The sequence below is a fragment of the Strix aluco genome, chromosome 3, assembly GCF_031877795.1.
Source record: "Strix aluco isolate bStrAlu1 chromosome 3, bStrAlu1.hap1, whole genome shotgun sequence".
Classification (NCBI taxonomy): Eukaryota; Metazoa; Chordata; class Aves; order Strigiformes; family Strigidae; genus Strix; species Strix aluco.
This window is the reverse complement of record NC_133933.1, coordinates 70527700-70541391: the sequence shown is the minus strand read 5'-3', so window position 1 is coordinate 70541391 and position 13692 is coordinate 70527700. Positions and strand designations below refer to the sequence as shown.

General features: G+C 39.5%; 1 protein-coding gene across 17 annotated transcripts in view; it reads left to right on the top strand.

Annotated features, from left to right (window-relative positions):
- Positions 1–2394: 2394 nt before the first annotated feature.
- AKAP7 (A-kinase anchoring protein 7) overlaps positions 2395–13692 on the top strand; it is a 93721-nt gene continuing 82423 nt past the window's right edge. For 3 of the 17 annotated variants that reach the window (XM_074819104.1, XM_074819112.1, XM_074819111.1), the window contains exons 1-4: positions 2421–2728; positions 5760–5909; positions 6994–7139; positions 11899–12035. In XM_074819104.1, the coding sequence (XP_074675205.1) occupies positions 2539–2728; positions 5760–5909; positions 6994–7139; positions 11899–12035 (623 nt within the window). In that variant the 5' untranslated portion in view covers positions 2421–2538. Of the gene's footprint in view, positions 2729–4165; positions 4336–5759; positions 5910–6993; positions 7140–11898; positions 12036–13692 lie in introns of those variants that run through there. The other 14 variants (XR_012622553.1, XR_012622554.1, XM_074819105.1 and 11 more) reach the window with 10 other exon arrangements.

Sequence of the window (13692 nt, the reverse complement as noted above, 5' to 3'; positions counted from 1 at the left end):
GTGTAAGCAAATAAATTTGTAGAGTTGACTCTGCTTCCTCTTTCTGTTAGCGTCACACAGCTGTCATTATGTGATTTCTTTTTTCCTCAAAGGGACAACTGTACTGCTGGGAGGTTAATCAGAAACTCTCTTTATTAAAGGCAAGGCCACAGAAAATTGATAAAGTGCTGGCTTTAGCCCAAACCTAAGCAGTAGTGAAAACCAGTTTCTGCCAGGCACCAGGTCAGTGACCTCTATGAAACTTGCGCAGTATTTGGGCAGGCAGAAAAATCAAAACTTTTTACTTCAGCTTTCTAGTCCTCAGTTGAAGCTTCGTTTCCCTCCAACACCACTTTTATGACTCGTAGGCATAATTCATGGTAACTGTTACCAGCTCCAGCTGGTTCCTCACTTCCCCTCATCCTGGAAATAGTATATTCAGTCAGGCACGTCATGAACCTGAAGAATGCATCTACATATTAGCGCTAGGCTAGGGAATATTTGTTAGATACAATTTTAGCTTCTCTAAAAATGCATTGTGTTTTCAATTGTTAAGAGGACTACTAAATGCTAACTTATCTAAACATTGCATTGGACTCCCCTGTCAACTGTACAGACAGAAATGTCTTTCTAGTATTCTCGCTGAAGATTTCTGAGAAACACCTGTTAATTTGGAGCAGTTCCAGATCCAAAACTGTTTTAAATGCATATATTTAAAAATACACTTAATACCAAAAGACTTTCTCCCACTATTTGATCTATAACTCTGTGGAATCAAATTTTTATGGAAGCGTCGCACTTGCCAATGCTAACAGGCTAGGAATCATAGAATGATAGAATGGTTTGGGTTGGAAGGGACCTTAAATATCACCTAGTTCCAACCCCCCTGCCATGGGCAGGGACACCTTCCACTAGACCAGTCTGCTTAAAGCCCTGTCCAACCTGGCCTTGAACACTTCCAGGGAGGGGGCAGCCACACCTTCTCTGGGCAACCTGTTCCACTGTCTCACCACCCTTGCAGGAAAGAATTTCTTCCTTATATCTAATCTAAATCTACCCTCTTTCAGTTTAAAACCTCATCCTATCCCTACACTCCTGATAGAGTCCCTCCCCATCTTTCCTGTAAGCCCCCTTGAAGTGCTGGAAGGTCACTATAAGGTCTCCCTGGAGCCTTCTCTTCTCCAGGCTGAACAACCCCAACTCTCTCAGCCTGTCCTCATAAGGGAGGTGCTCCAGCCCCTGATCATCTACATGGCCTCCTCTGGACCTGCTCAAGCAGGTCCATGTCCTTCTTATGTTGGGGGGACACAGAGATGGGCACAGTACTCAAGGAAAGGGTGACCACTTATGTATTTAGTCTCTTAACAATAGCTGATACTCAGATGAAATGTGTATAGCAAGAAAAACTGCCAGCAGCCTCACCCTAAAGCTTCTCTTGGACCCCACAGAATCTGGACTGCTCTGTCACAACCAGCCTTTGGTCTGATATCCACAGGTCTATGCAGATGTAAATACTGTGTGAAAGGCAGTGAAGGCAAATACAGCATGAAATGGGTCAAAATAGTGGTAAAATATTTCCAAACAGATTTATCTCCCCAAAAGGGAACGCAAAGAGGAGCCAAATATGGGAAGCGGCCTCATTTTTCGCTCGTCTCTCAGCTTCTAACATACAGCAGCCACGCAGCTTCCTCCCTATCATGGCCATTCTATTTTATTTATTTGCATTTGTCATCCCTACTCTCTTTAAAATGCCACTAGGAGTCTTCATATACATGTAAACAATCGCCTCCCTCAGATCTGATCTATACGCACAGTGCCATGTGCAAAAAAGCACCAGGTGACATTTGGCTTGGCTTCTCCCACAGATCGTAGCGACAGGATTTGGCTTCCAAGAGGCACCAAGTCTCCATTTAAGCAGGAAAAGCCCGTCTCCGTCTCCCATTCCTCGCCTCACAGAAGCAGCCTCTCCTGTACACCCGAGGCCGATGCCCAACAGGAGACTCCACGGCCACAGCAGAGGCGCTAGTGGCAGCAGTCGGAGGGGCCTGGGCCTGCGCGGGGGCGCTGCGTCAAGGAGTTTAGAGTAAATTTAGAGCCTGACTACCTATTCTCCCCCAGACCGCAGCCAAAGACGTTAATTATTGCTCTGCGGCCCTAAGCTACAACCGGTTATTTTGGGAAGACACCAGCCCAAACCACCCCCCGTCGGCTGCAGCCCTTCTGTGGGACGAGGGCTGGGGCGGCCGCGTGTCGTTAAAACACTGAGCGGTAGCAAGGCATGCGAGCGCGGCTCTGGCGGCTCAGGACGCGCTCTCTGGGTGCCTCCACGGCGACCGGCAAGGCTCGACGACCCGCGGCCATTACAGACCACGGAAGGCGGCGGGTGGGGCCGCGCCAGGCTCGGGGCCGCCTCCCGCCATGCCCAGCGCGGCGCACGCTGGGAGCTGTAGTTCCCCCTCCGCCCCGGGCTCCCGCCGGCCCCAGGGGCGCGGCGGCGGCGCTAACCTCCCCCTCGGCCCGCGGCTTCCCGGCGGGCAGCCCCGCTCGCCCTAACCGGGCATGCAGCGGCTGCTGCGGCAGCTCCTCCCCGCGCTGTGCTCGGCGCGGCCGGCGGCGGCCCGCGCCCTCCTCGCCCGGCCGGCTGTGCCCGCGCTCCCGCGCCTCATGGCGCTGCGGACGGCGGCGGGAGCAGCGGGGAACGGTGGCGGCGGGGATCCCTCCCGCGTAGCCGGCGCGACCCCGGAGCACGGTGAGGAGGCGGCGGGGCGGGGTAGGGGCGGGGGAAAGAGGGCAGGCGCCTCAGCGCGGTCCGGGCGCCCTCCGCTGCCGCGAGGCCTCCGCTGCCGCCGGGCGGCGTGTGGGTCGTGCTGCGAGGAGGAGGAGGAGGAGGAGGAGGAGGAGGAGGAGGAGGAGGAGGAGGAGGGGGGGGGGGGGGGGCGACGACGTTGCTGGCTTCTGTTAGGCATTAAACGGTCACGTTGGGCAGAGCGGCTGTAAAAGCTATGGCTTGTGCACACCTTCTCAGGTACCGAATGGAAAGAGGCAGATTTCGCAGCAGGGATTGTGGAGATCGTAGGGGAGAACGATTCAACCTTGTTGTGGGCTGTTGCTAAAAAGTCTGTTCCTTTCTGCCACGCTCAGTCCCCAGGTGTCAGTGTAAGCATCAGAGCTGGCTGTGAATATTAAACCAACCTTTTTTTTTTTTCCCAAAATTTTCTGGTTTTTGTAAACTTTTTCAGTTCTCTGGCTACATAAACACGAGTGCCAGCACCAGAGGTTCACAATGCCTCGAGAGTAAGACCATCGATTTCTACAACAGCTTTCCGTTAAATTGTCTCCAAAGGATTAATTTGTTATTACACATATGAACATAAACATATTAAACAGGGAGCAGTGCCTGGAGGCCTAATCTCACTGTGATCTGTGATGAGTAGGTGTCAAATAATAGAAGATTATTCTATCTGAAACTATAATCTGAGTATGGAGAAGAGGGCTGGGAACAAGTGCAATCAAATATGTTTTATTACACCTTATTTTTGTGTTCTCTCCTTTATGAGCTAGGTGTGTCATGACTTTTTTTTTCTGCTGGAACAGAGGACTTAAATACTGGTGAAGATCAGCAGCCACTTAAGCAAATACAAATATGGGAATAAAGTATACGTCTGTTCATATATGAAATTCAGGCTAATATAATTAAGCATGCAATTAAGAAAAAAGAGTTTATCCTATAATAGCTTGATGGTCAAGGAGTTCCCATGGAAGCTGATTTTGTTAGGTCTCAGATTATCAACAGTATGTCAAGAATTTTGAAGAATCATGTTTTCGCGTTAGTTTAGTGACTAGAGCACAATTCTTGAGTTTTGTTGCTGATTTCTTTAATACATATTTCAGAAAAGGTGAGGGATGGAGTTTTTTGCTTGGGGCACAACCTGTGGAATTTAGAAGCAGTGCCTGTTCAGTTCAGCTAATTGATTTGAGAACAGACATTGTTAATCACTAGCGCTGTGCCTTTGCTATGCCAATCTGCTACTGTGAGCAGATAGAATTTTTCAAAGTGGCACAAGTATACTGCTTTTTGAGCAGACAGAGCAAAGGAAAAACGTAATCTGCAATATACACCCCTCAGATTTATTTGAGTCTTTGTTCTGCAGCTGATTCTACCTTAACAAATCCCTTTTGCTTCCAGCTGGTTATGATTCTGCATTTCTGAATCTTGTTGATAACTTTTCTGCCCCAGACTGGCCTACCTGTTCATCATTTTCATGGATTTCTGTCTTGTCCTTCACTTTGAGACCTCTTTGAAGGAAGGATTGCTGTTTTCTGTATGCTTGTGGATCACCAGCAACAATCTGTTTTGTGAGCTTTACTTTAATCTAAACGTTAAGTAATAATTTTATCATTACTTTAACATCTGTTTGTTGTGCATAGCTCTTTAGTGTCTACAGGGGGAAGAAGCAACAAATCTAAATACTTTGTTTCTTTTTAATACCCTCCGGGATAAAGTTATGTGTGAGACCACAACCACAGAGTGATTCATGCCTCCCTACTTTAGACTGGAGTGAATTAGCATTTAATCAGGTTGTTCTCGTCTTCCCTAGCATAAAGTGATATATGCAAGAAACACTCCACAGAGTGATAATAATCCAGATTGGATCTATAGTACTGAATTTATACATGTAGTGTAGTTTTGCATGCCACAAGTACATAATATGCACTTTTGCTGCCAAATTTTCCCCATGGGCCAGATTTGGACTATCTGCACTGGTCACAAGAGGAGCTTTGAAAGTGTGTTGTCTGTAGTAATGAGCTGTCCTGGGATAAACTGCAATTCTGACATAAGGCTTCTTCCACTACAGTAGTCCCATTGTGGAGTTGTCCCAAAAGAATATTGCTGGATGCCTGGTTATGTGCACATTTTTTGCTGCTAGAGAAGATTTTACTTTTTCATTTTTTAAGGTGTAACTAATATGTCAGTATTAGAGTTTACTGATACAGAAACATGAAGCAGACATAAAGAAATGGCTCATACTCAGTACTCTTGGGGAAAAAGACATTTTTTAAAAGCTTATTAGTGGAGATTATTCTGTCATTGTGGTATTAATCTGAGATAGAACTTCATGTTTATCTTTATACATGCAAGATGAGTTTGGATTTATATTGGTTCCTTCTTTAGCTGAAATACTAGAAGTCAGTTTTTAGATCGAGAAGTTCAGATCGTTGCTGTCCATAACGTGCTGTACTGTGTGGGAGATGCAGTAGAATAATCATCTCATTCCTGAATGATATAGTCAGCTGAGAACTCTTTGTTACATGTGGAATGGTAGGATTCCCTTCCTGCTCCTTTGTGCCTCATTTTCAGTGTGTTTACATTGCAATTCATTTGCCAATGTTTGTCTGCACTGAATTTCATATGCCATTACTGTTATCTGAAGTAAACTTTACGTGATATCCCAAGACTTTATTTTTTTCATGCTCAGCTATAAGTATCCCTTCTTTTGCACAGAATTGCATTTGCTTAGAACCGAACAAGACCATAAGTTGTTAAATACAGAGAGGCTGAACTCCCTTTTTTTTTTTCTCTTCAACATAAAGTGTTGAAGTATTTTTGCTGATATGTTGACGAGGAAGAAGAGCAGCATTCTTAAGGGGGTTATATGTCAATATTCATTTGCTGAGAATTAGAGAAATGTGTATTTGGTATATTGCTTGGTATAATGTCTCAGCTGTTTATATAAAAAAAACTAAAACTCAGTGTGTTATTTTTAAATATTATATTACAGATGGGCTGGAAAATGTACAGCAAAAGAAAATCTTTAAAGAGAATAATAAAAGGACACAACAGAGTAAAGAGCCATGTCCTGCTGATTTGGTAGAATCGCTGATGGCAGAAATGCCGTTTGTCGACACAGATATTGAAGATGAATTTGTTAGTAAGTATATTAAACAGAAGTAGTGTGGATGCATAGACACATCACACACCTGGTTCTTGGTCCTGCCTGTTGGCATGTACAAGTGGGCTGTGTGCATGGAACAGAGTCTCTGGGCAAACAGGATCCGGTCCAGGGCTTCTCTTATTAGTACTCACTCCTGCAAATACTTGAGCATATTAAAAATGTACTGTTTTGTGATCCATTGCAGCAATGAGTCACAGAATAAAGACATCTTGTATGTCAATTCACATTATTGTATATGAGCTTCTCACGTGGTGGCTTTTATGAGCTGTCTTCCAATACGTGTATTCCTAGCGTGGGGCTAGAAGTGCACCTCTAATTGGACAGTGGATGTCTGAAGCCTGGTCAGTGTATGGGTATATATCAGGCCACATGGTGGGAGAGGGTCTGCAAAGTCTTGAGGAAATAAGTTGGGAGAAAAATAGTTTATGGTGCAAAGGGAGAAGTGAGAACACGCACTTTTCTTTCACTGTGTTGAAAGGTGTCTTTGGGTATGGAGGAGGTAGAGAGTAGGTATGGCTTGGATTAAATTTTCTTCTGAGCTACGTTTGGTCCTTGAACTATATGTTGTCCAGTCCTAGTTTAATACAACCTTTTCCTTTAATAATCCTATGCTTTATATATATGTGTTTTATTATATTATGTATATGGGTCTTGTATTTCAAAATGCAGCATGTGTGGGATTTTTGAAACTTAATATTGGCTCTTTTGCTCTAAAGTCACGTCTGTGTTCAAGTGTAATCAATTTGCAGGTCTATTACGCTACAGTGTGAGTTGGCTGAGTGAAGCATGGTAGTTTGGAAGCTGTGTGTCTGTGTTAGCAGTTTATAAGCCCTGCTTAGAGGCATAGGCTGTTAGCTCAAGTATGATACTCCACTTGTATGACTATGTTAATTCAGGTTGCAGTAGGATCCCAGTCAGACAGTTTAGAGTGTGGGCAGATCAGATGACTGGGAAGACATACCCTAGTTGGTTGACTGAAGTCCAGCTTCTCCCGTTGGCATGATAATGTATTTTTGTTTTGATTTATCTGTATGCTGAAAGTAATTTTTTTTTTCTTCAGTACATGCAACCTCTGAAATAAATACAAAAAATAAAAGGAAGAGAACTACTGGAAAGGAAATTGAAGACAGCAGTGAGAGAAAGAAGAAAAAGAAAAAACAGTATCGGCCTAATTATTTCATTTCTCTTCCAATTACTAATCCAGAGGTGATATTCTTTATTATACTAATACTTCAACAGTTGCATGTGTTTATAAGAACAGTGTTTGATCTTGAGCAAAATTATTTTTTTCAGGTATTTTTAAAGGATCATTAGCAGCCTATTCAAAGAGTAACTTTATGTAACATTTTTGTGAATAAAATTGCTTATCTGTAAAAGGCTAGAGGAAAAATATTTATCTTTTTATTCAGTTTGTCAGTCTTAATGGATTTCATGTTATTTTCCCCTCTGTACTGTTCCAGTATATTGCTTATTTTTTCATTCACTTAGAATAAGGAAGAGAGACATTCCTATTTAATTTAGTAAGAAAATCCCTAGCAATATTTTTAGCTCTCCTTATAGATAGGAATTTAAATTTGTATCTGTTGCTGTTTTAATTAGGCAGTTTGTAGTTTAACATTTTCCAGTAAAACTGATCATCTTATTTAAAATTCAAACAACCTATTGTTTTAGTGAGATGTGTTTAGTGTTCAAATGAATTCAAGAAGTGCAGAGAGCTCTTTAAGAAAATACATCTTCTTGTAGTTATCAGTGTTTTCTCGTTTAGCCAGTGAATGAGAATGATTTCTTACATGCTGTGGGATGTCTCTGGTACAGCTTTGACAACTTTTGTGTCTGCAAACAAGGAAAGTAGGTGCATTATGTTTAAAAAGTTAAACCCAACAGTTTACCACAATTTCCAAACTTAAGTTTATTTTTTAATACCAAGAGCGCTCTCAGGTGAGTTTTAACTCGTCCTACACCTGTACTGTCTGTTCTCTGAGAAAGTCAAAGATTAAGAGAATCTGAAATGAAAATAAACAAAAGTAGGTTTGAAAATTACAGTGTAGTCTTTTGATTCTTCAAAACATACTATGTGAAGAAAAGGTTGTAGATGTTGTTTTATCAGATCCAGAGTAGCCTGACATGAATATTGTGGGAGATGTTTTGTGCCATTTTACTCTGAAATATATTTTCTTCCTGTCTGTTCCATGATTTACCAAGTGCAAGAATAACGTAGGGTTTATATAATCTGGTAATTGAGAATTCCTGCTCACAATTATTATGTTGAATGGCTGGTTGAGTGGAAAAGTCCTAACTACGCTTGCTTTTTTGTGTGTCATGTATTTAGTCTTACATAATTTAGAGAGGTAAAGGAACAACTATATCAAATCTCAGAGCATTTGAGAATTCCAAGACTTTGCTAGAAAGTTTTGTTTATACTTTCCTTAGATGTAGAGTTGTTCTGAAAGTAGAAAATACACATTGGAATTTGTATAGGCAACATTAGCCAAAATTTAGACTTAAAACACCTGGTTTCTTGATAGCCAGAGGGAATCTGGTAATTACTGGTAATATTTCAGTTAGTAATGAGAGTCCTTTCTTTTTTTGAGGATCTGATTTTATTCCAGTGAAGTGTTTTAGTCGTTAGTAGTCTTTCTTCATATTTTATGTAGTATTTTAAGCTTTACACAGAGAACCATTTTGTAATGAGGGATATTTCTGGAACATTTAATGAACTGTTCCTCTTGGAAATTAAACAGTTTCCTTGTTTTCATTTTAATTATGTTTTGAATCTTCAGAAATAAAATGTGGTGTTTCATTAATTTTAAATTTATATTGAATATTATTTTGCATTATTGTGTAAAAATAGCTAAGTGGATGATTATCATTGTATCCTTTTCTGGTAATTTTTTTTAAAGTTATGTTTCATCTGATGTGTTACCACTTGGTAGGTTAGCCTTTCAGGGTCTTCAGTCTTGATTATATTTAATCTGTTAAATTTTTAAAGCTTACAGTCTTTATATTCACTTGCTAGTAGTATCCTTGCAATAAGCAAAACTAAACTATTTTATTACTCTTCAGAATAACATATTCCAAGTAATGGGAGAGGGGACGGTGAAATCAGTATTTGAGGCCTTATTTTGGAGCACTTTTTAAAATAATTGGGGGGGGGGGGGAATTGTTGAGTATGATGTGCTTTCTTTTACTTAAGTTAGGAAATCTCGAGTTAAAAGAAATAGTCAACATGATAGCGGTTGAAATGTAGCATGAAACTTTGTAAGGTAATGTAAATAGCAGGTTAAATAGCAATTTAAAGTTTTTATTTATGCAGTGGGTCATAACTAGTTATACAGAGATGTAGGAAGAGTCCTAGTTTGCTTAATTAACATTCAGCATGCTCAGCTGTTAATTGCGACTTAGATTTGTTGAAGAAAACGGAATGAACCTGAAGTTGTATTATGCATTGTGATGGCACAATATGCTACAGCTATTGTGTTACATTCTGATCACATAACTTCTGGGAAAGCATGTTGAAAATAAATTCCTGAAATTCACAAAAATGTACTTGAAAACTTCTTTTCTTCTTTCCAAATAGTGTAGATTGTGTAGAAAGTGGTTACTTAGCCAAAGAGAGGGAACGTGCTCAGTCTTCTTTTTATTTTGCCTTTATCAAAAAGGCAGCTTATTTCATACTTTCATGGTGTGTTCAGCAATAGCTTGTCTCTGGAACTGCTAACTGGCTATCTTTGGAATTAATCCTGTCCCAAAGGTATGTTATTTGTTAGGTTTTTAGCTTCGTTTCCTAATGGAGTTTATACAGGTGGAGCCTGCCTACCTGTTTGCCTTGTTATAACCCCATTATGTTTTTGTGGGTTCTGAACCAGTTGTGGATCTTCAACCTGTTGTCCAAATTTCGATAAAAGAATTGACATCTTGGAGGTACTAGTTTCCTACAATTTCTGTGGAATTAGTGCTTGTGTAAAAGAGAGAGCCTTGAAAGAACATGCTTGTATTGAAGGCTGTAGTGTGAGTGTGGTGATTATCTATCCTAGTAGACCGGCCAGCTGACGAATGAATATCTGCATGTTTGTTAGCCAGTCAACCCCTTATAGCTGAAAATCAGCCATGAAGTGTGTTGCTTCTTGCCCAAGCCAGCACTGAACTGGAGCTGGAGGTAGTTTAGGACATGAGTAGGAAGGGACTCGGAAGTACTGCTGGAGGAAACTATATGGGTAAGGGGATGTGGGATATTGGCTGCTTATCTGAATGCTGAATAACATTGATCTTTTTCAGAACTAGGATGGTCTTACCACTGTGATAACACAGTTCCAAACCTGTCTTCTGTATTCTGAAGGGCTTGTACGCTTACATTTTTTTTCTTTGCCAGCTCACAAATTAAATTTAGAAACAATAGTTGAGAATGGAATGAAATTGTAATTCATATGACAGCTGATCTCATTTTTAAGATTTTTTTTTCTTTATGGGGATAACTGCATTTGCTTTAGTTTATAAACTTAAGTAATTATGCAGTCAATATAATTATCAGGGATTACATTTAGCTTTTTTTTTGCTTAAATGTGGGTTAAATTTCTCTTATATCTGAGACAATAACAGTGTTCTTTATCCAGGATAAGATCAGTTCTGACATATGAAGGAAGATGGTCTTCTTATAAGGTGATTTATGATCAAAATGTTGGTGCAATTTTCTTCATACACTACCTAAGACACTTGTGGTTTTGGCCATATCACTTTTTTCTGGCAAGTGGCTTTTACCGTCCTTCCTCCTTCCCATCCTCCTAGAGTTGGTTCCTTTCAGTTATAATTTGGTTTTGTTTATATCTATGGCACGTTAGGTAAACCTCCTGAATGGCAAAACTCCTCTTAAGAAATTAAATCAGAAAAATACTGACGACTCCCATTAGATTGTGTTTTTTTCAGGAAATCTGTGTTTCTTACGATTAACAGAGCTACCAAAATATATCGAGGCTTTTTTTTAACGTAAGAGCTACTTGTGCTTATGTTATAAAAGCCAATATCTACAGTATATTTGTGAAGCATTCATCACAGAGTTTCAAATAGAAAACTTCAATCTGATTTTGTTTTGCATGCTTCTTTTAGACTTTATACACCAAAGCTGATTTGTCTGTAATGTCTTTGCTTACCATGCTTTAAGAAATAACTCATTTTGTCAGATGGTCAAGGTTACTGGATTTATTTTCCACTAAGATATTCAAGAATTGTTGCAGGTTTTTGTGGTGGTTTTTTTTTTTTTTTGTGTTTATTTTTTTAAATCACTACAAGTATCATAATGGCAAGCTCAGTAAACATTTTGGGTACAATTTACAAAGCATGCATAACCATACAAATAATTTTCAATGAAGAAAACATAATTCAAATAATTTTAAAGAAAAGACTGATGAAGTTAGAACTATATACACGTTGTATGGAAATTCATTAAAATATGTTTGAAGAGAGTGTATAAATTATATGTCTATTGGACAGTATAATCAGAATTGTAAATTGGTTATCTCTACAAATTATTTACTGAATATTCCAGTTTTGTATGTGCCTAATCCTGCAAAGATCTCTTTCTTTTTCCAGACACTTTTCTGCACATAGCAATGTACAAGTTTAGCAAAGCGGGCAGAGAAAGTCCTTGAAGAAGCCTTTTATTTGGATTACTGGCAGTGTAAAACTGGATGATCTTAATCTGCTCCAGGAATTTATCATACTTATAGAAGAAAACTCCTGTTAAAATGTGATGGGGAGTGTCCAGTGGTTTATTAATCACTCCATTCGTACCCACTTTGGGTTTACTCAGGTCAATTAGCACAGCTTTGTCAGAAGATAAAACTTTCTTCTGCTAGAATGGTTTTTACATAAACGTTTGATTTCAGTTTGTGTGCTTTCTTGTTCACTTGCATGATGGGATACAGTAATTAACAGTAATGGCTAACTGTTGTTTCTGTGTCTGTCTTACCAGATTACTGGGAGTATTCAGGCTGTCCAAGATGCAATAATACAAAAGGATCAAAGGCTTTCCAAAGCAATGGTTCGCTCTGGCTCATTGCATGTCACCATGTTAGTGATGCATTTATCCAATGAAGAAGAAATTAGCATGTAGGTATTTGGTGTTAAATTAAGTATATACAAGTGTTTTTGCTGGAGGAGTTAATAAAAAGACAGGAAGAGGTAACTGATGCTTATTTTTTTGCAATACACAGCCCTACATTACTAGAGTTACTGAACATTTAATTCATGTTGTTCTTAAAATGCTAATCTTAATATTAGCCATTTTCATAATTGCTCTGAACAAAATAGGCTTTTTTCCCTTGCATGTGTCTTACTGTGTGCTGAACTTGCATGCACAAATCTCATGTTTTGCTAAAGTAGTTATTTTAAAACAATGTTTTGATGTAGGGGACGCTGGACAGGTTAACAGGGGAATTTTCAGAATTTCGTAGTTTAGCAAATGTTATAAGCCAAATCAGTAATCGTCCCTGAAAGACTTTAATGAACTAAACTTTAGCTCCAAGCTAATGCCTCATGCAGTTAGAGTTTGGATTTTTTTATGTCCCTAAATGAATTTATTATGCTCAAAATTTAAGCACACTAAAAAGAGAGGTGGCTGTTAGGCATTATCAAAAGTATAATTTTTATGTTGCTTCAGTGATACAGCTTATTTTTTTGATCATATAAAAGATAGAAAAGTTGTGGAAAGGCATATATATTATATAATGATGTCCTGTATCTCAGTGTTAGATGCTTTATAAAAATGCAGTTCTTTGGTGTTTTTTTACTGTTTATCAGATGCTGTGCTGTTATCTGACAAGCCTACTCTAATGTACAAGTTCAATGGCTAATACGAAGATGTTCAGACTTTTAAGTCTGTACAGCTCTAATTTATGAATGTTCAGAATAATAACTTCTGCGTCTAGCTGTAATTTTGACTTGAAATGAAAACATATATTGTATTTTATAGTCCTGCTTTACACAGACTGACAGTTTCTATTTAGATGTGGTGTGTGATGACCTGCATATGTGATGTCTCTATATTTGCACATTATAATTGCAGAATTGAGATTGCAAACACTTTGGTAACTGTAACAGAGCATTATGTAAAATGCTGATAAACAGTCTACTGGCATTATAGTGAACATCTGGGAATCCTCCATTGCTTGTGTGTCAATTTTGTAGCAAATTGCTAATGAATCAAAATTCACGAGATCCTTATAGTTCTGTGAAGGAGAAGCCTCACGGTTTCATCTCCCCCACATGAGTTCTTTCAGGGGCCTTCTGTCATACATATATATCTGTATCTATCTTACTGGTTTTCTCTGCAGTGTTAGCAGGCATGCAGTACATGTACTGATTTATCTAGATCAAATAATGAGTAAGTGCAGTGAGACATTGCTTTGGTTATGGTAATACAGTCACAAAATAATGTGTCTAATAACTGTGTGTTGAATATTTTTTTTTCCCCACTTGGCTGTTAAAGTGCTCATAAGAAAGCGAGAATCCAAGATAGAATGTAGGAACCATTTGGTAGTCAAGGGCATGCTTCTAATAAGTAGAAGTATTTTGGCTAAAAACATTTAACACACCTAAAAATAATGAGATACCAGTATATCTAAATCAATTGCCCTGCATGTTTTTCACACTTGTTTCCTTGAATGATATATTCTTGAGGCCTCTACACTCTCACCTCTCCTGTGAGGATGTGAGTCTGTCAGCATCCTGGTCTCCAGTGGTCTAATCTGAAGGGAGAGAAACAGAT